The sequence below is a fragment of the Phytophthora sojae genome, assembly GCF_000149755.1.
Source record: "Phytophthora sojae unplaced genomic scaffold PHYSOscaffold_2, whole genome shotgun sequence".
NCBI lineage: Eukaryota > Oomycota > Peronosporomycetes > Peronosporales > Peronosporaceae > Phytophthora > Phytophthora sojae.
This window is the reverse complement of record NW_009258116.1, coordinates 7,402,650-7,422,974: the sequence shown is the minus strand read 5'-3', so window position 1 is coordinate 7,422,974 and position 20,325 is coordinate 7,402,650. Positions and strand designations below refer to the sequence as shown.

The following is a 20,325-nucleotide window of genomic DNA, read 5'->3' as shown; positions in this document are numbered from 1 at the left end:
GCCACCTCCGCCAGCATGAGCCTCAGCAATGACGGGGCCGCGAGTGTGTGGCTCGAAATCTGTTAAAACAGCTCTGTGTGGTGTGTCGCACGCATAAACCCTATGGAACGACATGCCAAATGCGATAGCGTAGGATTGGAAAACTTCAACAAGTTGCATTGCCCTGTGTCGAGGACTCGCAAGGTGCAGCGGACGTAGCCTCACTCCAAAGTATTGACCTCTATCTCCATTCATTCATCGGCTTGAGATCGAAAGGTGATGGGCTCCGAGGCAAAACTCAGAGACATTGCTACTGCGGAAGTGATTCGGCTGCGCCTGCCAGTGAATTCATGAACGCGCTCATGGCAGACTGCGTGGGTTGCGGCGCCACCACCGGCGAGTGAAGTTGGTACACCTTCCGCAACGACTGCCTAGACATGGCCGACGACAGGCGCAGTGCGCCCGACGGCGATGCTCGATGCCGCGTCGCTGACGGGAGCAGAGACGATTGAGGCACCACGCTGGACACGTGCCGATTCTTGGACGCTTGTGGAGTCGTCCTTGGTCGCCGTCTCCGCGCTCGTGACGCTGCGTGGTCGCGAGCGTTGGCCCAGATACAAAGCAGCACCAGCACCCGCATGTAGAACCCCTGGAGCGGCTTCCACGACATCTGAGTGCTCGACTCGACGGCGTTCCGTGCGATGATGAAGGAGTATTCGTGCGTCACCAGCAGCGCGTACAGGGAGGTGGAGAGCGGGTGCTTCTTGATCGCTGCTAGCAGGCTGCCGCGGGACAGCGCGATGTAGAAATACCGGAAGGTGACGATGAACGCAAGTGCGGCGTTCTGCTGGGCCAAGTTGACGATCTCAACCGTAACATGCCAGCCCGATATCGCGGTCGCTTCCGCCGATGTCAAGCACACGTCGGCAACGCTCAAGACGGTCACGATAGTCCCTGTAGCAGTGAAGACCTCGGCTGCGCGCATGAAGTAGCGCAGCGACGCCAACTTGCACTGCTTCATGGCGTCGCGGGTGATGATGGCGACCTGGACGACGAGCGTGAGCACCATCGTCGTCTCTGAGATGTCCGTGAGCGCTTGGAGGGTGTGCTGGCTCACGTAGGCGAACGGCACGAGCGTGACGAACGACAACCAGGCGCTAGCGACGAGGAACTGCACGCGCGGCTGGGCGAGGCGGTTGGAGGCGGTGTAGAGACTCCAGAAGTGGGCAGCGAACACGAAGTCCAGCACGAGGCTCGCGGGCAGGAAGAGCGCGAGGTCGAGGGAGCTCTCCACTGGCCTGGCCGAGCCGGCGGCCGCCATGAATCACCACTTGCTCGGAGCTACGGAATCAACGGCCTCGAGTTCCTCATGCACTCGCGCGAGCTCGTGACAAACTACGGTAATGTCCTGCGCACTTGTCCGGCTATAGCTACAACGTCCGCATTTAGTGCAAGACATGGCTACATTCATTTCCACCAATCACATCGGGTCGAAATGAGGGGTCAATAGAGCTTTCCAAAGCTGCAGTAGAGACCATGCTCCGTCCGCGCGGCTTGGCGCTGCTGGCGCGGGCGCTGCGGCGCTCGTCCGCTGGTTCCGCCGCTTCGTCCCTCTCGCCCTCTACATGGGGGCCCGTTAGCGCCCAGCAGCCGCTCCGACACTCGTCGTTCGTGCCCCAGGGAGGCGTCGGCAGCCAGCACAAGAGCAAGAAGATGCCGTCGTTCGCCATCGCTGCCGCCTTCGAAGGCCACGAGGACCTGGAGGACGAAGACGGCCCCGAACACCTCTACGGCCACGAGAAGAACCCCGAGGACGAAGAGGAGGAGCGCGCGCGGGCTCTGAAGGAGCAGTTCCAGCGCGGCATGGACAAGAAGAAGCTCTGGATGCAGTCGCTGGACGCGCAGAAACTCTACGCGACAATTGTCAAGAGCGTGGCGGACTGCTACGCGCCGCTTTATGCAGCCATGGGACTGGAGGGCAAGTGCCCGCTGCTGGCCGTGGCCAGGGGCGAGGCCAAGGCAGAGGACGAGCTCGAGACGCAGTACCAACCACTGCGCTTTGACGACATGTTGACTAAGGCCACGGAGCAGGAGGCGATGGCTCTGCTGGTCAAAGCGAGCGAGCCAATGCTGGCCTTGACGATTGTAGAGCACCGAGCCAAACTCGCGGAAGAACTTGCCAAGCGCTCGAAGGCAGGATCAGCCGTCGTGCTGCCAGGATCGACTGTGATGGAGAACGAGAATGTGGTGACGCTGGAGAGCCACCTCCGCATGTTTTACTCGTGGGCCATGAGTGCCTACGCAATGTGTGGCCCGTCGTACCATCCGCAACTGTTCGACATCTACCAGCGCGCGCAAGACGCGGGGGCCTACGTGACGGCGAACATGAACGTGCAGTATCTATCTGCTCTTATCACAGACATGCGCTATGACGAAGTATTCGAGTTTTACGAGCTCGTGACGCGCGAGAATCTGCCTACATCGGTGTATTTCTACCGGCAGATGCTGTTTGCCGTGTCTGTAACTCGCAAAGTGGAGCTTTTGGACTCGATCGTGGAAGACATGCGTGTCAAGGGTTTCAAACTACGCGCTGAGGATTACCTGCGTGCCATCCGTACGTACGACAGCGACTATTTCCTTACTGAGACCAAGCCAAAGGATAAGCGCCGAATCAACAAAAGACACGGAAGCGGTGACAGCCCAGAGCAGTTGGAAACAGTCCTGGTAACCCCTCGGGATACGTACGACATGTGCTTGAAGCGGATTCATGAACAGGAGGACCACCCGGAGCGGTTCGAGAAGCTCTTGGACGCTGCGCGGAGCGTGTTGGCACTGTTCGATTCGATGGTGGATATTGATGGATTGGCGCCGCGGCACGAGCACTTGTTCCCACGTGTGATCACGGCGGCTGTGTATGCGCAGGAGTGCGAACGCGTCCCTGAAATCCTGGCTCTGCATGCTGAACACGCTGACGAGCCTCTTCACTACGCCGGAGTCCGCATGGCTGTGAATGCTCTCTTGCTTCTGGAAAAACCCACGGAGGCCTGGGGCCTTATTCGGGAGACAAACCCGGATCTCGAAGCTCGCCGCTTTGCGCTCGTGGCCAACATTTTCCACTACTTGTGCGCGAAGAGCCTCGGCAAAGAGATCGTAGCACTGATGCACGACGTGGACAAGCTGGAGGTGCAGGGCGTGTTCACCCTGTCCTTGACCAAAAGTCTGGTGCCTGTTCTGTGCAGCTGCAAGGACAGCATCGGCGACGACGAGTTGGTGGAGACCATGGCGCACTTTGAGAGCGTCTTTCGCTTGCGCACCAGTGAACATCATTTCGGTGTGTTCCTTCACGAATGTGCTTACTACGGGCGTCTGGCGGTCGTGCAGACAGCTCTGACGCAGTGGACGGAGACTTCTGGTAACAAGCGGCCGCTGAAGGGCGCTCTCGCTGTGAAGCTCATGAAGGCGTTTGAAAGCGAGTCTGACTGGACGTTCATGGCCGAAGTGTTTGAGTTGACCGACTTTTGGCACGTAAAAAGTGAAGAAGATCGCGAGTCCATTGTGAGCGCTGTGTCGCGTGCTTACGAAGCCCTCGGTCAGCCTGAACGTATCAAGCGCGCCGAGCACGTGGCGGCCGTTGCTGGTAAGCGGAAGAGCAAGTTACGCCCGAACAAGGCTACGAAGCACGAAAGGAAGAAAGGTCAGTGGCGCTCAAGTAGGACGAGCGGAACTCCGAGCGCCCCCGCTCAGGCAAAACCGGTGATGATCAACGGCATCCCAGTCCTCTCATCGTCCACATAGAGAAAAGATAATGCAACATGAACCCCTGGTGCCGTGGCTGACAAAGCTCCCTTTTTGTATGACCTTGAAAGTTGCCCAAACAAACGGAACATCCCTGAACGTGGCCATGGGCTTCTCTCCTTTGGAAGTAGATACAGTAATACTCGTTTGCCTCGGACGAGTCCATTACAGTAGCTGGTCGAGCATATTTCAAGAACCCGGCTGCAAATGATGCCAGCCGCAGCATCGAATCCTTAATTAACGTTCCATTTCAGCCGATCAAGAAATGCAAAACCAAAGTCGCATTCATCAAAAGTCGATACTTAGGTACGACTTTGCGTGCTCTATCATGGAATCTATCCTACGTTTAAACGAGCTGTTCTCACTCACATCTGCTGGGCCTTGGCATCACGTAGTGCGACTGCAATAGCCGTACTCTTCGGAAAGCGCTTGCCCAGTTTGAGGCGGGCGTGCTGCTCGCGCACTTCAGCGAAGCGGCCCAGGCACAGGAGAGCTTTCAGGTAGTGCTCGAAAAACTGCTGGTTCAGTGTCTTGAACGCTGGACGAGACAACGACTCTAGCAGCACCTCGCACATGCTCACGCTGTTCTCGAACCGCTCGCGCTCCTCGTTCGCAACCATTGCCTTGACAATGCTATTGCACGGCACCCCCGGCAAACGACGCTCTACGATCTCGTTCACTACCAGCTCACACTCGTCCAGCCAGCCGCGCTCCAAACACTGCTGAAGCAGCACATACATGACGTACACTGAGTTCTGCACGGCAGAACTGCGCGCCTTCCAGAACTCGAGCGAGTCCTTGATAGTGTCGTGAGGTGAAAGCCTGCTGCTCGCGTCGTCTAGCATCATTTTTGCTACTCGCTGCAGTACAGCGCTGGTTGCCTCGATCCGGGAAGAGTCCATGATAGCAAGCATTTCTGTAATGGCTGACATGGGGTGGCCACTTGACAGCATTTCCCACAGCACGAAACTGGCCACCTTGGTTTTCGCTTCCGCGTCCACATCGTCGCCGATTGCAGCCAGCCACTGACGCACCATGGTCAGTACGACATCGGGATAGCTGAGGCGGCAAGCTTTACGGAGAGCTCTGCGGAAGTTGTCCTGGTGCAGCGACCTGAAGTTGCTCCAGTACATTGCAAACGCCTTGAGCGCGCAGTCCTCTCGCTTCAGATGCAGACTCGTGTTGAAAAGTGCAAACCAGAGGTCCGGCTGGAGAACGTATCCAGCGTTATCGTGCATCACACGAGCAATCCAGAGCGCGTTCTCCACATCGTCTTCATCACGGTTCTTCTTCTGCATCGCAGACTTGAAGGCGAGCTCGTAAAAGGTTAACGGAAGGACGGCAATTGGGTTTCGCCTCGACATTTTGTCAAGAGCGAGTCGAGCCAAGGCGCTATCCTTTTGCTTGCGACAGCCGATAAGCAGGGACGTCATGGTCGCCACGGATTCACACGCAACATCCAGATTGCGAGGATCTTCGCGAGCAAACTGAACGATCTTATGGTATCGACTCTTCGCCAACAGCGACTTCAGGTACGCGGAGCGCGCTGGGGCCCACAAACGAGTGGTTCGCACAAAGTCCGCCACATTCTTTTGCTCCTCTGCACCTTGACGAGCCTCGCCGTCATTGCCGGTATCTTCCGGTGCAGCTCGCGCCTTCAACCATTTCTTCCGCTCGCGGCTGTAGCCGTCGAAGAACGAGATCGTTTCCCAGTGCTGGCCGCGGGCGTGAAGCCCGTCCACCAGCAAGGCCACCACCACCGCCTCGTTGGCCGCAATGATGGTGCCTTTGGACGGCGTCGCGCCTACGAACATCGAGCGGCAATTCGAGCCGGCCGTGCGCTCGGCGAACGAGTCCGCAGGGAGCATCTGCAGCACTTCGGAGGCTTCGACCTTGTCGCCCGCTGCGTCGCTGTCGACGTCGGCGAACCGGAGACCGCCACTTTCCACCACAAACGGCCGGCACTGCTTGACGACGTCCCACGCCTGCGACTTGTCCGAGGCGCGGCGCAGGTGGCGCGCAAAGTCGGCGAAGACCTGCTTGGAGTGGGCGATCTGGCCCTCGCCCGCGTCCTGCAGGAAGTCCGGGAAGCTGACGTCGCCCGGGACTGGCGGACGCCACCCCTTCGCGCCTCTGCTCGAGCTGGCGCGCTCGGGGACGGAGCTGTCCTGGTCGCTCTCCTTGTCGCCGCTGCTGGTGCCCGCATCGCCAGGCTTCAGTCGCGAGAGGATTTCAACGGCCTGGCTCCAGAACGCGCGCTGCGGAGCTTGCAGTTGCAGCGTCGCTGGGGCCGTCGCCAGGCCCCGCTGCGGCCACCGACGCAGCATCTTGACAATGGACTGTACCAGATGGGTGGTACATTGCATCGGTAAATTACCACTGGTATAAATTCCCGGATACATTACAGCCTTGTTGAACACTTGGGGTATTAATACCATCTCTTTTCTCCACATCTTTCTAGGACGCTATCCGTCCCTTGTGGGGGTTGCCGCGCCATCGACTGCTTATAGAGTTGGGCTTTCATTCTGATGCGATGGGATCGTGGCAATGGCATGCATGGCGCCGCGAGTCTCCTAAGCTTAAGAAGCTCGTTGCAATAAGCCTTAGAGTTTTTCCCAAAATGAGTACCGATTTGCACTTCTGTCCCAAAAGGAACATGCAGACGTGTGTTGTGGTGGTCTCGCCCCGACGCACGCCACGAATCGACACAGGACTTGTCCTTGTGTATTGTACTAGGAATTGGAGGCCACCGAGCTGCACTGCCTCCGCCAGTCTTCTTCGCCGCTCATGCTGTAACTTCATGCCCAGGCGCAGGCAGTACATGATCTGGGGTCGAGCCATCGAAACTGCCTGGATGTCCTTGTCGTCCGACAAGTTGTTGATGCCTCTGTAGTGTTCACCGGTACTCCTTTTGGGACAGATGTGCAAATCGGTACTCATTTTGGGAAAAGCTCATAAGCCTTACGGCCTGGATCCTAAGGCGTGTTCTTAAGTTCCCGGGAGCTGGGACCGGGACGAACGGGACGATACCCCTCGTCCGTCAAACTTGATAATTGTAAGCATTTTTTAAGCCCCTAACTCTCGGGAACTACCGCGAACTACGGTGAAAGAAGAACATGGTCAGATAGCCCTTTCGAAACGTAACAAAGTGGTGCACACTTGGCGCGCATTAGTGCAGAAATGAAGTAGCTAGGGCGAAAGTCCCACGTCCCGACCACGCGAAAATGATGCGGGACGGGACAAAACGAGCTCGGAAATAAACCTAGCCCGCTTTCTGAAAGCCAATCAAATCGCTCTATTTCGTCCCGGGACTTGGGACCAGACGGCCCTAAGGCGACCGTACACTCACGACAAAAAGATATGGACACCACTGTAACTTCGTCATTTTTTATCGTTTTAAGGTTCGGTTTGGACTAGAGTTGCAGAACACGCTGATAAAGATCTAGCACGCTGCTAACACGCGCGCTTTTGCGCTTCTTCAGGTAGCTCACATACAAATCACTGGTTCTGCCCAGGTGACAAAACTTATGGACAGCTAATCCCCATACAAAATCCTATATTAACCAAAACCCCTTACAAATGATACAACTTGGACTTTGTATGGGCGACAAAGGAACCAGCCTCACGGCGATACTCGTGACGTTAGACAAAGATCTGATGGCATTATCGTGTACTAGAAGGTATGTTTAGTGATCTGTAATAAACACATCGACCATCGCACAAAACTGAGCAAGTAGTAAGCGACTGAAATTTCGAGTGGTGGCTACCATGTATTATCTGATGATTTGCGAGACACCTTCAGTTGCAGCCTAGTTAGTGCCAATTTGTAGCTCTGTATGCTGCTATCTTTTGGATATACGATTGTCTTCTCCATTCTAAACTGTTGGTCGATGATATATGGCTCAGTACTAAGGTAGAGTGGAGAAATCATGGGTTCCTTTGTCGCCCATACAAAGTCCAAGTTGTATCATTTGTAAGGGGTTTTGGTTAATATAGGATTTTGTATGGGGATTAGCTGTCCATAAGTTTTGTCACCTGGGCAGAACCAGTGATTTGTATGTGAGCTACCTGAAGAAGCGCAAAAGCGCGCGTGTTAGCAGCGTGCTAGATCTTTATCAGCGTGTTCTGCAACTCTAGTCCAAACCAAACCTTAAAACGATAAAAAATGACGAAGTTACAGCCACTTTTGGTGGTGTCCATATCTTTTTGTCGTGGAGTGTAGTTACGGAAAGGAAATACATGTACATGTACTGAAGACCACCACCGGTCTTGCAGCCTCCTAGCGAGATTGGAGCCAGGAAAGCGTTCCGGCGCCACGCTGAAAGCCGATTGCTGCCCTGCTTTGACTGCAGCCGCTCCACAGCTCTGTCCGTTCCGAGTCTTCCTACAAAGTGCCTCTTCCTTTTGATCGATGGCCCCGGGGTCAACGCCGTTGCTGGCTGATCGTCGTCCTGACCGCGGCAGCAACCTCAAGCAGGTGTCCCATGCTGGAGCGTAGAAGCCCCCTAAAGTGTCCGTGGCCGCAGTTACACATAGTGATGGTTTTGGACGACTTCAGAATAGTTCAGAATACTTTGGAAAACGTCCAAAATTCCGTCCAAAATCCAAATGTATCCAAAACTGTCAGAAAGAATACTCGGGATTGATTCTCAACCAGAGGCACAACTGCACAAGTGTCGCCTTCGCATCCGAAGAAGCCACCGCTGGTGCCCAATTCGAACGAGACGCCGCTGCAGATTCCCTCTGCGGACGAGCCCATGCCAATTACAGCTCCGTTAGCTGCTGAGCACGAGCCCCAACACCGACAGAGACGCCCGCGCGTTAGACCTGTACCGGAAGGCCAAGCCGAGCCACCGTAAGCACCCTAAAGACGAGCTGGACACCAGCACACGAAGGTGGCCGACGTCGAGGAAGAACGGACGACCGGCTGCAGGGCGACCGCGCCAGCGACAACGACGCGGAGAGGCTCTCTCAGTGAAGCAGCTTGCCGAGCGCCAGAAGGAGGAGACCCACCGCACCGTCGTGGGGAACATCAAGCTGCGCGGCATACTCAAGCGTGGCTTAGGCGTTGACGGCCGTCCTCACGGCCAAGGATGGCACTGACGTGCTCGTGCTCATGAAGAGCAAGTAGTACTATTACCCCGCGGGCGCACAGCGCGACATTAGGAACGCTGGCTACACTGCATGTTCATCGTGGGTGACGGCGCTGTGGTTGTCGAGGTGGTCGGCGACACGACGTCCAAGCGCCCGAGGTGCACTGTGACGATCCTCGAGGGAGAGACCAAGCGGGTCGCGAGTGACGAGTCCGCGATCAAGCCGTCAACGTGGAGCTGGGCGAGCATCAGACGAAGTATCTCAATGGCAATTACTTCGAGAAGCGCAGGCTGCGGGCGGACAAGGCACAGATATTGAGGCGGACATCCAGACCTGTGCGGTGGCTTCAGCCGAGCTTATCCAGAAGCCAGCGCGTCGCTTCGTCAAAGACAACCGGAAGCCGCAGCAGAACAGCGCGTAGTACGCCAGCAGCTACGTGCTAAAGATTAGTTGTCGACTTCTACACTCTCTGGGCGCGATTGATGACGCGCAAGATCGAGTTCGTCGCTCTCAATGATGCCATAATTGATGTAGATGAATGCAAGCATCTCGACCTTTTCTACGGAGAGTCTATTCCTCCTTTTGGAGTGAATGTGATCAAATATGCTCCATGCTCTCTCGCTCGCAGCCGATGAAGTAGGAATCGCAAATACAATATAAGCTACCTTCTTGAGGAGCGGGTACCGGAAAGACTTCTTCTCACTCTTCGAGCCCCAGTAGTACTGCGGACTTGACTCAGAAAACTTTACCCGCTCAGCTTCACCACCACGCCGTTTTTCAGTCTTGAACTCAAGAATCTCCGCGGTCAGCTTAGGTATATCCACTGCCGTTATGATGCCGCAACGTACCGCCATTTGGCAGGCTTGGTCATCTACCTTCTCGCTGTCCATGCCAACAAAGTCGTCAAGATCCGTAGCAGGATCGAGGATGAATGCAATGCCCATTGCGTTGGTGTGCACGTACGTCCAGCGCTTCTTGATCTTTTCACGAAAGCAGCCTTGCAACTCGACGAGCGATAAAGTTGCAACCTTCTTGTAGTCATCTCCAGTAAGGATGCTTTCATCCTCTGCCAATACACTTTGAAGCTCATTGTCAGCGCTGCTGGTGGAGGTTATGCGCTCTACTGTGTCGCTCAGAAGTTCGATCCCATCTCGCGCAGGTCCATGCACTTCTCTGTTGTTCTGCCGCTCCACCACGCGATTCTGCGGCTCCGTCGGTGGACCCGCCGCATCATCCTGCTGTTCTTCGTCACCCGACGTGACGCCGTAAGCCGAATGATAACGAAGCCACTGGAACCACCGATACACACCCGACACAAACGTATTGTCTGTTTCTAATGCCCGGAGCGCCGTAATGATGGGATCGAGAAGGCGTACTACTGTCCTCAAGCTACTCCAAAACCCGTTATCGCGGATGAGCTCCGTGATATAGCGAAGCTTCTTCCGACTTGCCGCGGTTCCACGATAGCGATCAAGAAATCGATCGTACTCAGGACTCAAAAACAATTTCTCGAATATGTCCTGGCTGTTCAGCACACTCCGCATACAGGCTACCATCGCGTCGGCATTGGTAGCACGAGATTGCGCGTTTTAATCCCCGATTCGCGCGTTTCTTTCTTCAACTGCTTGAACTCGTCAAGTAAGGCAAGGTGGTCTCGAATAAAGCGTGTCAGGGTGACAGCTCTCGACAGGATCGCTTTAATGGCAGGAAATTGGCACACGTCTTGCACCAATAAATTCAGTACGTGTGCCGAACAGCCACCGCTCACCACATTTGGGCGTCTGCCCTGTACGCGAGCCGACGCCCTCCTCATATTTTGCGCGTTGACTGTTACAATAGCAACGACTTGGGCTGTAGTATCACGTTCAATTTCCTCGATAACTTTGTCAATTTCGCCAGCGATATATCTTGCCATGTGCTGCTCGGATCTGGTAGACCATGACGACCAAAAGACGGACGGCATCCCGGGTGCAACCACCATAAAATTGATTATACTCGAGCTGTTGGTGTCACTCCATCCGTCGGTGACGAGCGAGACGTAGACTTGTTTATTGATCAGCTCGATGACATGGCTCCGGCGAAGCTGATCTCGCACCCGTTTCAGCAACACTCCGCTCACTTTATGGCGCGATGGTATTTGCATTGTAGGTGCCAACATAGCGAGAAATTCACGAAATATTGGGGCCTCCAGGAGAATAAAAGGAAGTGCGCAAACAAAAAAGACTTTCGCCAGCGCCAATTCGAAGGCGTCTTGCGTCAACCCGCTTTGAGTAGATCGGACTGTCTGGTCGCGTTCTTGAGCCTGAGCAGTGGCTTGAGCAGGGGCTTGAGCAGGCTCAGGAGGTGCGGGACGCAGAGAAATTTGCACATCACGGGGGACACGAGGGCACTGCTTGGGCTGCGTTAGATGCTTTAGCAGGTTGCCGCCGGGCTTGCCATTTTTCTTCAAAGTACCGCAATACTTGCAACGACCGTGTTTTTTTTCGTTATCTCTCTCAATGTCGTAATGCTGCCAGATTTCATCTCGAGGGCGCCCCATTCGGGTTGGCGAAGCTCCCGTTCGTCGCAACGAAGGTGATGGCGAGAAGTTAACGCGTCTTGTTGGCGTAGGCGATCGCATGTGCCTTAGAGACGGGCTGGAGGTAGAAGTTCCGCCATGGTAGGGGCTGTAGCGAGGAGAACGTCGCAACGCAGAGCCGGAACGGATCCCCTGCGCACTACGCGTGGTTACTTGCGGCGATGTAAAGTTGTCACTTGATGCTGGTGTCGCTTGCCGACTGGAAATAGGCGCTGGGGAGGCGTTCGGCAGGTTCGCAGGCAAAGATGCAGTTTCAGGAGCGCCGTCGGGTGGCATGGTGTTCATGGAGGGGAATGTCTTGCAGTGAGGGAGATTTACAGAGGGAGGGAAGAGGGAAGATCGCACATCAAGTTCGAGGTACTGACTTTTAGACACTTTTGGACATTTTGGACACTTCTAAAGTGTTTAGAACGTTTTAGACGTTTTGGACGTTCTTTACTCGTCCAATTCAAAACCATCACTAGTTACACACGCCGCGATGCGTGTCATGACCCCCACAACGCGACGACGCCGTTGCTTGTCCGGCGCAATCGCTTGCCAATCGGAGCCCGTGCTCCCTTCGTCGGGCCGGGTCGGGCTCGCTCCCTCGCGCGGCGCCCACAACCGATTTCTCCGCAAAGCCCCTCGAGCCCCTCCCTCTCCGCCATGCGTGTCCTGAGCTGCGTCTTCCTCGCGGCCGCCTTCGCCGCGGCCGTCTCGGCCTCGCCCATCGACGACGAGATCACCAAGCTCGAAGCGACCATCGCCGAGCTCAAGGTGATCAAGGCCGCCGAGACCAACAACAACGAGGCGCTCAAGATCGTCAAGATGGCCGCCATGGCCTCGTCCTCGGGCAGCTCCACGGCCGATGCCGGCGACGCGTCCGACAACAGCGAGTTCGACATCGAGCCGCAGCCGACGCGCGCCACGACGGAGGCCCCCAGCACCTCGTCGTCCTCGTCCAGCGCTACCACGAGCAGCGCCACCGGCAGCACCACCAGCAGCGGATCGGTTGAGGCCGCCACCAGCGCGTCGGCCGAGGCCAGCGCCAGTGCCAGCGCCAGCAGCAGCGCGTCCACCGTGGCGCCCACTGCCTTCGCCCTCGTGTCGGCCATCGTCTACGCCATGCTCTGAGCAGCGTCTTATCGTCAAACCCATCCTCCTCCCAGTCGTCCCTCATCCCCTGCGCGTCGTCGGGGGCCGGCTACCGTAGCTGGCAGCGAAGGAAGCTAGACTTCAGGTTGCTACGCTTCGCCTACAGTTTTTAAAGAATATATTTCGACTTGCCTGACGTGATATTAATATCAATACTGGATACCTCGTCCGTACGAGGATTCCAGCGACGATCAAGCACTGCGGCACAGGTCGACCTTTGTTGTGAACTCCTACTTAGCTCTGGCGGGCGTGCCTGTCCGCTCAGACGCAGCTCGAAGGCGCGTAGAATGTTGCGAGAGGCGTTCACATCGCGGTTCACAGTAATACCGCATCCGCCATTGTTGCGAAGACAATGGAGTACACTGTGAATCTTGCGATTGCGAACAACGCCGTCTCGGCACTCTTGGCGCTGGTACTGGTTCACGAGGTCGCCGGGGTGCGCCTGCCTGCAGCCGTGGTGCACCTTGCTGGTGCGGTACTCGGACTCCAGCTCCACCCGGCAGTACTTCGAGAGCTCGCGCATGAACCGCTTGGTGGGGCCGCCCGGAGACTTCTTGATCACGCCGCCAAAGTCGGAGCAGCTCCAGTCCCCAAAGCCGACGATCGTCCGGGTCGGATCGCGGCCAGCGACGAACCGCGTACACAACTCGTGCAGCTTCTTGCGCGACTGGCAGTAACGTCGGAACCTCAGGTCGCGGAACTTCTTCCTCATCGTGAAAGCCAGCACCACGTAGCGCACGTAGGCCTCGAGCCTCTCCAGCGAGCACGTCTTCTTCGTTGGAACGAGGCGGATGGTCTCCGAGACTTCCGCGTCGGCGTAGTCGTACCAGTGCCGGGTAGTCTTGTTGCTTTGCGTGTAGGAAGCGTCTCGGTAGAACTCCTTCGAGGAGCAGCGAATGGTCTCGCCGTGGTTGTTCGTGGCGACGAACATGTCGCGGCGACCAGGATCAAGCCCCCACCGTGTCGAGAAGAATGCAGCGGTCTCAGGAGACATCTGCAGCTCCTGTCGTCCTTGAACGGGTTTCTTGACGAGGATGCTGACGGACTTCCCGTCCGTCGTGATCTCACCTGCGAAGAAGCGACTTGGAGACCCGTCCGGCTTGGACGTCTCGACAAGGTTCGTGTTGAAGAGCCGCCGCCACATGCTGTCCGCGACAGCGTTCCAGTCACTACCCTCTCGTGGAACATCATACCCACTTCGAATCAGCATCGCCCGCAGAGGACATGGTGAAGTGAGAGCAGACAAAGCCCCGTTTCGTTGGTAGCAGCGAGTACGTCCTTGCCATCTCAAAACCCGGTTCTCTTTCGTGCTCGCGGTTGTGGTCCTCCACGAAAGTGAGGAACATGTGCACAAGCGGGAGTAGCTCGCTAGCTCGCTCCTTCATCATTGCGGGGGATCAATTCTCTGTACTCCAGCACGATCTCGTTGTCTCCGTCGTACTCGGGGTCGAGGATGCCCTTGAGCACAAGGTAGCGATCGCGGCCAGCCAGCCCGTAGCGGAGCGTAATGTATTGTTTGAAGCGCCGGTAAAAGTTGAGCTGGAGATGGTTCTGGGTTTCATGGGCCATGCCCAGCCACGATTGATGGCGTCCCTGTTGGGGATCGGGCTCTCGCCTCGCCACGCGCTGTAGATCGCCACCGAGTCGTGGAACTCTTCAGTCATGTTCGTTCGTGGATCGTGCAGGTTCCCCCCACTCACGGCCGACAAGCACTGCTGGTAGAAGGAACGCGCCAAGATGGGGATGTCGAAACCTTGCTCACAGCAGTGAACCACGTGGACGGCGGCCAGCATGTAAGCCTCCGCCACCATCTTAGTCATGTCCCTCAGCACCGAGTCCCAAGCGAGCGCTAGACCCTCGTCCTTGCAGAACGTCCGCAGCTTCATCTTGACAGTCGTGAACGTCCACGTCGGCTTGGGCTTCACCGGGGTCTTGCGCTTGCGCGGTGTTGTCTTCGGCGTGCGCTTCGTGGTGATAGCCCCCGACGACGTCTTGCGCTTCTTCGCGGCAGCCTGGTTCCGTTCTCGACCGGCCACACGCTTCGCCTGCCGCTGCTGGTTACGAGACGACCCGGTGCCTCGTTTCCTCTTCCCAACTGCGGCGGCGAGCTTCGTCGCCGGGACGATCATAGTCGGACGAGAAGTCGTGCAGGGCGAGGTGGAGGAGGTGGCGATGTGCTCGTGAGAGGAAGTTGGAAAATGAACGCCAAAACCCACGACTAGGCTGCGCACTGGCTGCGGCCGCTGATGACAGCATTGGCTGCATCCGCCCCCAACACAAGAAGCGGGTGGCAAAGTGATGGCCCTAGTATTAACTCAGGGTGAGTGCCGAAGTAGTACAACCGATATTCCTTATAGAATCACACCGACAGCACAACCTTCGGATCGGTTGGCCCGCAGCGTAAAGTCCGCGCTGCTGCGCACTGGGCTCGTCTCCGTGAGCCTCACGGACCGTGAGGGTCCGTGCCTGTCGTGGTTCCAGCGCTGTCGCAGCCTAAAATTGCCCGGCCAACTCCTCCTCCTCCTGTCCTTGGGGCCCCCGGCGTCGACCGCATGATGATGATCCTCGGGCCGCTGCTTGAAGTGACCCGGTACACTGTACCGTACCAAAAACACGGTACCCATTGCTCACACCACAGCAAATTCGGGGCAACAAGATGCTGCGCTCTCGCCGTGCGCCGCTGCCGGCGTCGCGCCCGTCGCAGCGGCTCATCTGGAGCCGCGCATCGGACTTCGTGTCGTGGCTGGGACTGGGAGCCAACGCCGACAGCGCCGCCAAGCCGTCACCTTCGCCGTTGCAGCAGCCAGCTCAAGCCAAGCGCAAGCCCTCTCCTCCTCCTCCTCCGTCCAACCGCCAGGCCGCCAAGCGCGTGCTGAGGCCGCAGCCGCCCACGGACGCCTCCTTCCCGGCGTTCCAGCTATCGGTGGACCAGAGCAAGCGCAAAGCCGCCGCCTACGCGCTCGGGCGCTTCTCGCAGAAGGTCAAGCACGCGCCCACGTCCAAGCAGCTGCTGGAGGCCTGGCAGGTCGTCGCGCAGTGCCGGCCGTTCGTTGTGGAGAGGGAAGGACCCTTCCGAGTGAGGCTGGCGACGGACGAGGACGCGGGCGACGACCGGCCCTGGCTCATGCAGATCGTGCCCGCCGACGTCTTCGCGCAGCTCACCACCGGCACGCGCGGCATGTTCGTGGGCTCGACGGGGCAGGGGATGGCGGCGAACGTGGTGGTCACCAACGAGGCAATCATGGTGGGCACTCTGATCAAGGCCTTCTACAGGATGAACGAGCACGAGCTGGCGGTGGCGTTCTTCGAGGCGTACGACCGAGACAGGAGAGTCTGGCTGCAGGAACAGCAGCTCCGAGAGGCTGCGAAGGCACCGGACAATGTATGCGATGACGCTGAGAGCGACACTGAAGGTGATGCAGCGACGAAGACGGAAACGATCAATGCGGTCACTCAGCTGCCGCGCGCCGTGTACTCGTGCTACCTCCGCTCACTGGCGGCGCTGCGGCAGTCGAAGAAAATTGTGCGGCTCTTTGAAGATGGCGGGCGCCAGCTAGAGAGGATCTGCAGTACTGTGCCCAACCTCTATTTGATTCTTCACGCATGTTTTAACGAAAAGAACGGCGAGTTGGCCCGGCGTGCGATCGAAACGATCACTGAGCACTCCCCTGCTGCCGTTGTTCCCTTGGGCTGCTATGAGCTCGCAATCCGCGCTAACCTGCGCGACAAGAAACGAGACGAACGCGAGCTGCTGACTGCGATCCATCTCGTCCGTCTGCTTCAAGACGACGCCGGATTTATCCTCAAGCCGGACTTGTGGAGTGCGCTGATTAAGGTGAGCTTCAACATGGGCCGCCCGGACTGCGCGCTTGAAGTATTCAAGAGCTACCCCCGCCACCGCATCCAGGAGTACCAAACCAATTTCCGCCAAGCGTTGCGTGCAGCCTGTCGAGGAGCAGACTCAACTGCCCTGGACATGATGCACTTCTGCTGGGCCAGTTATAACGACGAGTACTCGAACGCCAAGGTGCTGCTGGATGAACGACAGGAGTATAAGGTGGCGATTTTCCTCAACCGCACAACCGCCGATGCAAGCCTAGATGACGGAGTGCTGGCATCGACTACCCCCGCACTCTACAAGGATGCCGAGACTGAGCTACTCAACATGATGTTGTGGGAAATGCTCAAGCATCGTCATTCAGCTCCATCGCTCACGCAGGTGCTAGACCTCATGGAAGCCACGCACTCAAAGGGTGGGGCGGTGGCTTTGCGACTTGCTGTGCTAGCATTATTCGAGTACGACTTGAAACAAAAGAAGCTATCCCCGCGTGTGGCCATGGAGAACTCGCTGAAGTTTTGGGCCGAACGTTCGTCGGTACTGAGCGGGCAGGGCTTTCTGGTGCATTTGCTGCTGGAAGAATGCGTCGAGCATCAGTGGGACCGAGAGTGCGAGTTCTTGGTGGAGTACGTGTTAGACCTTGGATTAGCTCGCGTGCCTATCAACAGCATTGTGAAAATGATGGAATCCAACGAAGTGCGCGGGGAGTTTGAAGTGAACGCACGCATCGGCAAGAAACTCCTGGACAAGTTGTCGCCGAAGGACCGCTCGAGGCTCCGTGAGGATTTCTATGAACGCTACCTGATGAGTTACCTCCGCCTCGAGCGATTCGACGAGGTACGCGAACTGCACGCGCAGCTCAACCTCGAGAAGCGCTACCCGCACAACGAGGTGATCCGCACGATTGTTTACGATGCAGCCTTGCAATAGAAAAACAGTGGAGGTCTTGATATATCCATCGTGTTGTAGCGCGTATATGGATAGCTACGTTGATGAGTTGTTGCCGGTTGGCGAAGTTTGACACTGTGACCAAACACTACTACAGTGAAAGGAGCAACAAAGTTGGATTCAAGGTTTCCTAGCTATCGCCGCTGTTCGTGAGGCTCGATAAATACTAACTTTCCTGCATCTCGCTACAGAGAGCAGATCCTGGCAATGATGAGCTGGGTGACCGACTACAGTCTGTGCGAGCGAGCAAGGGGAGCGCCAGCCGACCCTCCTGTGGGCTTGTTCCCGTTTGACTCCTCGCAACCTTACCACTCGTCGTCTTCAGCCTGCTCGAGCGCGATGCAGATGAGAACCATCAGCCCCATGTCGACGCCGCCCACGATGGCGAGGAAGTATTCGTCGTCCGGCTGGCCACTGGACAAGGAGGAGCTGCGCATGGTGCCCGCTGAGCTTCGGCTGCTGGACGGACGGAAGATGCGGCCGATGGTCGTTCGAGAGCCCTTGCGGCCGTGCTCCATCCAGATGGAGGCCTGACGCTTAGCCCAGCTCCCAGCCATCCCGATGCGGCACTTTTCTCCCGAAGTCGGGCTCAGGAACTCCACGTTGAGTTCCGGCAGGGCCTTGATGGAGAAGAGCTTGGCTGCCGACGCCTTGGCGTCGAACACGTTGTAGGTGGGCACGGGGGCCACGAGCTCGCGCTTGATGTGGGCTAGAGGCTTGCGGCGAGGGTCGCGCAGCGTCTTCATGGCGGACGTCGAGCGCTGGATGCGGAAGACGTCGGCGCCCCATTCGGCGTCGCAGATCACGAAGTCTTCGTCGCTCGGGAAATCCCAGAACCGGTCGCGCAGGCGGAGCGTCGTCATGGCTTGGGCACAGAGCTCAGCTTCAACGGGGGCGAGCTGCTGCACTTCCGGCAGCTTTGGGATTGCAGAGGACGACGCGCAGCCCATTGTTAGTCGGTCAGTCAGGTGGTGCTGTGCTGGACGAGCGAGCTTTCAATGCCCGAGGTAGTTTTGAAGAATGGCTCGGCCTACCGGCCAACAAGACCGATCGAGTGTTGGGCTACACAGGTGATAACAGCCGTTGTAATGCCCGAGGATTTCAGCTGGAGCTTTGCTCTGTCCGAAACAAAGGAACGGGCGATTGCACCTGGCAAATGGAGGGATTGTGGGTGTTACCGCCGCTGCTCCGCACAGCAGCGGAGACAGGGAGCTGGCGGGTCGAAGCGTTGGCTGTCACGGCGTTCTGGGTCACCACCGGTCAGTGCTGGAGCCATTAAACCTGCACGCAGGACAAGGTCGCTGCGAGGCGCTGACCAGAAAATTTGGGGCTTATTAGCTCGTGCGCTGCCAGCGTTCACGTCGTCGCTGTTGGCAGCTCCGAAGTTTATCTTTGCGTCCGAATGTTTTGCCTTGCTTTGGATCGCACTACGCGAGCTCCGATTAGACTCACTCGCTAGTCGCACTGGGGCGGCTGCTTCAAGCGAACGTTGCTCGGCGTAGCTGTCCCGCTGAGTCGCACGCTGCGCAGATCGGCCGCCTGGATTTTCATACATGAGCATGGTTGTACATGTAGTCAAGTTGACCGTCTGAGCCGCGACCACAAGGCTTGGTGTCTGTCCCAGTGTCTTGCACCAATGGTGTTGGCCAGGGTACTGTGTGACAGAGAGTGTCGCTCTTGCCTCCGCTGCGCAAAAAATACTTCATCTATCTACCGGAGAAACAAGGCGCTGCTGGTATTATTTTTTCTTCCTGAAACCATGAACATAGGCACATGTACCATGTAAGGACTTCGCACATGATTCATGTGCGAAGTGGAGCAACATATCATGTCAACTTGACAGAGCCTGCTAGCACAGAATAGGCAAGAGAACAAGCGGTTCTGTGTATGCCCATGCACAGAACCAAACAGAGTGACTCTGTGCATGGTAGCAGACTAGACAAATACCCATCACAAGAAAACAGATGCAAAGTGCTGATACACAACATCGCCAATGTCTTGGTTGCGAGCGCCAACAACATGGGCATCTTCACTAAGGGGGCGGACACTCGCGCGTTGGCTCTCGCCTGCGGACTTAGCGACGGCACTTCGGGGGGCCCGCCCCTCTCTCGCTTCGCTCGGGGAGCGCCGCTGCGCGGCCTGCCCCACCCCCTCGTGTCTTACGCTAAGTCCTCGGCTCGGCCAGGCGCGGTGTCTAGGAAAAAAATATCGGGTTGCAGCGCTCGCGTTCGCTCGCTCGCACAGACACGCCCCCGCCTAATCGGCGGGTGTTGGTGGTCAGTGAATGCACTGAGTGAGCCTCGCGCTCGCCCTCGTCCGTATTCACCTCATGTAGTTTATTCATGCTAATACTTTGTCTAAACGGTTCTGTAAGGGCAAGTTTACACGCAACGCTTGCGCTTACGCCCTCTTGCCTCCATAATTGCTCAAATAGTACAAACAAACACTCGTTGATCCATCTACAAGCTAGCTATGCTCTACCCACTCGGCCTCGAAAATGATAGACAGGTGGGATATGCTAGCCATCCTCAGATGTGTTTTTGGCGAACATAGCCATCCTCTCAGTTTTGTGCTAGCAGCCACTATCTGTCAACTTTGGTGAATCCCGTTAAAGCAACTTTAAGTTGTGACATGACTGAAGCTAAAACGACTTTAAGCGACCTTAAAGTCGCTTTAGGCACCCTAATGTTGCAACTCCAAAGACCCTGAATATGCAATCAAATCCCAGTCGTCTGGGCAGCAACTTAAGGAGAATGGATGTCACGAGAGCCAAATCCCCAAAACGGCCGTTAAAGTCAAAAGGAACGCGCGTAGTTGTGGCAATATGAAAGCTCTAGAGGCATGTTTGGGCTCGATAAATCGATCGAGGCCACCCCTATAGGCCCTATGCGTTTGAACGGTGTTCAGAGCTTGCAGGCACGATTAGTTGTTTAGTGAATCGTCAAGGATTCATTCACCC

General features: G+C 56.8%; 10 protein-coding genes across 10 annotated transcripts; 4 read left to right on the top strand and 6 right to left on the bottom strand.

Moving 5' to 3' along the window:
- Nucleotides 1-226: 226 nt before the first annotated feature.
- Nucleotides 227-1,003, bottom strand: PHYSODRAFT_354050 (hypothetical protein; the record flags this gene model as incomplete). The annotated part of the gene is made up of 1 exon (XM_009522095.1): nt 227-1,003. The coding sequence occupies one exon, from the start codon at nt 998-1,000 to the stop codon at nt 290-292; it is 711 nt and encodes a 236-aa protein (XP_009520390.1). The 3' UTR covers nt 227-289.
- A 512-nt stretch (nt 1,004-1,515) lies between these two features.
- On the top strand, nt 1,516-3,774 carry PHYSODRAFT_296915 (hypothetical protein; the record flags this gene model as incomplete). The annotated part of the gene is made up of 1 exon (XM_009522094.1): nt 1,516-3,774. The coding sequence occupies one exon, from the start codon at nt 1,516-1,518 to the stop codon at nt 3,772-3,774; it is 2,259 nt and encodes a 752-aa protein (XP_009520389.1).
- Nucleotides 3,775-4,139: 365 nt separating this feature from the next.
- On the bottom strand, nt 4,140-6,101 carry PHYSODRAFT_326170 (hypothetical protein; the record flags this gene model as incomplete). The annotated part of the gene is made up of 1 exon (XM_009522093.1): nt 4,140-6,101. The coding sequence occupies one exon, from the start codon at nt 6,099-6,101 to the stop codon at nt 4,140-4,142; it is 1,962 nt and encodes a 653-aa protein (XP_009520388.1).
- Nucleotides 6,102-8,185: 2,084 nt separating this feature from the next.
- On the top strand, nt 8,186-9,308 carry PHYSODRAFT_344878 (hypothetical protein; the record flags this gene model as incomplete). The annotated part of the gene is made up of 3 exons (XM_009522092.1): nt 8,186-8,268; nt 8,432-8,548; nt 8,583-9,308. The coding sequence occupies 3 exons, from the start codon at nt 8,186-8,188 to the stop codon at nt 8,875-8,877; spliced, it is 495 nt and encodes a 164-aa protein (XP_009520387.1). The 3' UTR covers nt 8,878-9,308.
- A 6-nt stretch (nt 9,309-9,314) lies between these two features.
- Nucleotides 9,315-9,722, bottom strand: PHYSODRAFT_480145 (hypothetical protein; the record flags this gene model as incomplete). Its single annotated transcript, XM_009522091.1, has 1 exon — nt 9,315-9,722. One exon carries the CDS (start codon nt 9,720-9,722, stop codon nt 9,315-9,317), a length of 408 nt encoding a protein of 135 aa, XP_009520386.1.
- A 2,369-nt stretch (nt 9,723-12,091) lies between these two features.
- PHYSODRAFT_251681 (hypothetical protein) lies at nt 12,092-12,559 on the top strand (the record flags this gene model as incomplete). The annotated part of the gene is made up of 1 exon (XM_009522090.1): nt 12,092-12,559. One exon carries the CDS (start codon nt 12,092-12,094, stop codon nt 12,557-12,559), a length of 468 nt encoding a protein of 155 aa, XP_009520385.1.
- Nucleotides 12,560-12,689: 130 nt separating this feature from the next.
- Nucleotides 12,690-13,790, bottom strand: PHYSODRAFT_326166 (hypothetical protein; the record flags this gene model as incomplete). Its single annotated transcript, XM_009522089.1, has 1 exon — nt 12,690-13,790. One exon carries the CDS (start codon nt 13,788-13,790, stop codon nt 12,690-12,692), a length of 1,101 nt encoding a protein of 366 aa, XP_009520384.1.
- A 158-nt stretch (nt 13,791-13,948) lies between these two features.
- On the bottom strand, nt 13,949-14,709 carry PHYSODRAFT_251633 (hypothetical protein; the record flags this gene model as incomplete). Its single annotated transcript, XM_009522088.1, has 2 exons — nt 13,949-14,206; nt 14,281-14,709. 2 exons carry the CDS (start codon nt 14,707-14,709, stop codon nt 13,949-13,951), a joined length of 687 nt encoding a protein of 228 aa, XP_009520383.1.
- Nucleotides 14,710-15,236: 527 nt separating this feature from the next.
- On the top strand, nt 15,237-17,348 carry PHYSODRAFT_326164 (hypothetical protein; the record flags this gene model as incomplete). The annotated part of the gene is made up of 1 exon (XM_009522087.1): nt 15,237-17,348. One exon carries the CDS (start codon nt 15,237-15,239, stop codon nt 17,346-17,348), a length of 2,112 nt encoding a protein of 703 aa, XP_009520382.1.
- A 114-nt stretch (nt 17,349-17,462) lies between these two features.
- PHYSODRAFT_555053 (hypothetical protein) lies at nt 17,463-18,316 on the bottom strand (the record flags this gene model as incomplete). The annotated part of the gene is made up of 1 exon (XM_009522086.1): nt 17,463-18,316. The coding sequence occupies one exon, from the start codon at nt 18,314-18,316 to the stop codon at nt 17,672-17,674; it is 645 nt and encodes a 214-aa protein (XP_009520381.1). The 3' UTR covers nt 17,463-17,671.
- Between the last annotated feature and the right edge of the window lie 2,009 nt (nt 18,317-20,325).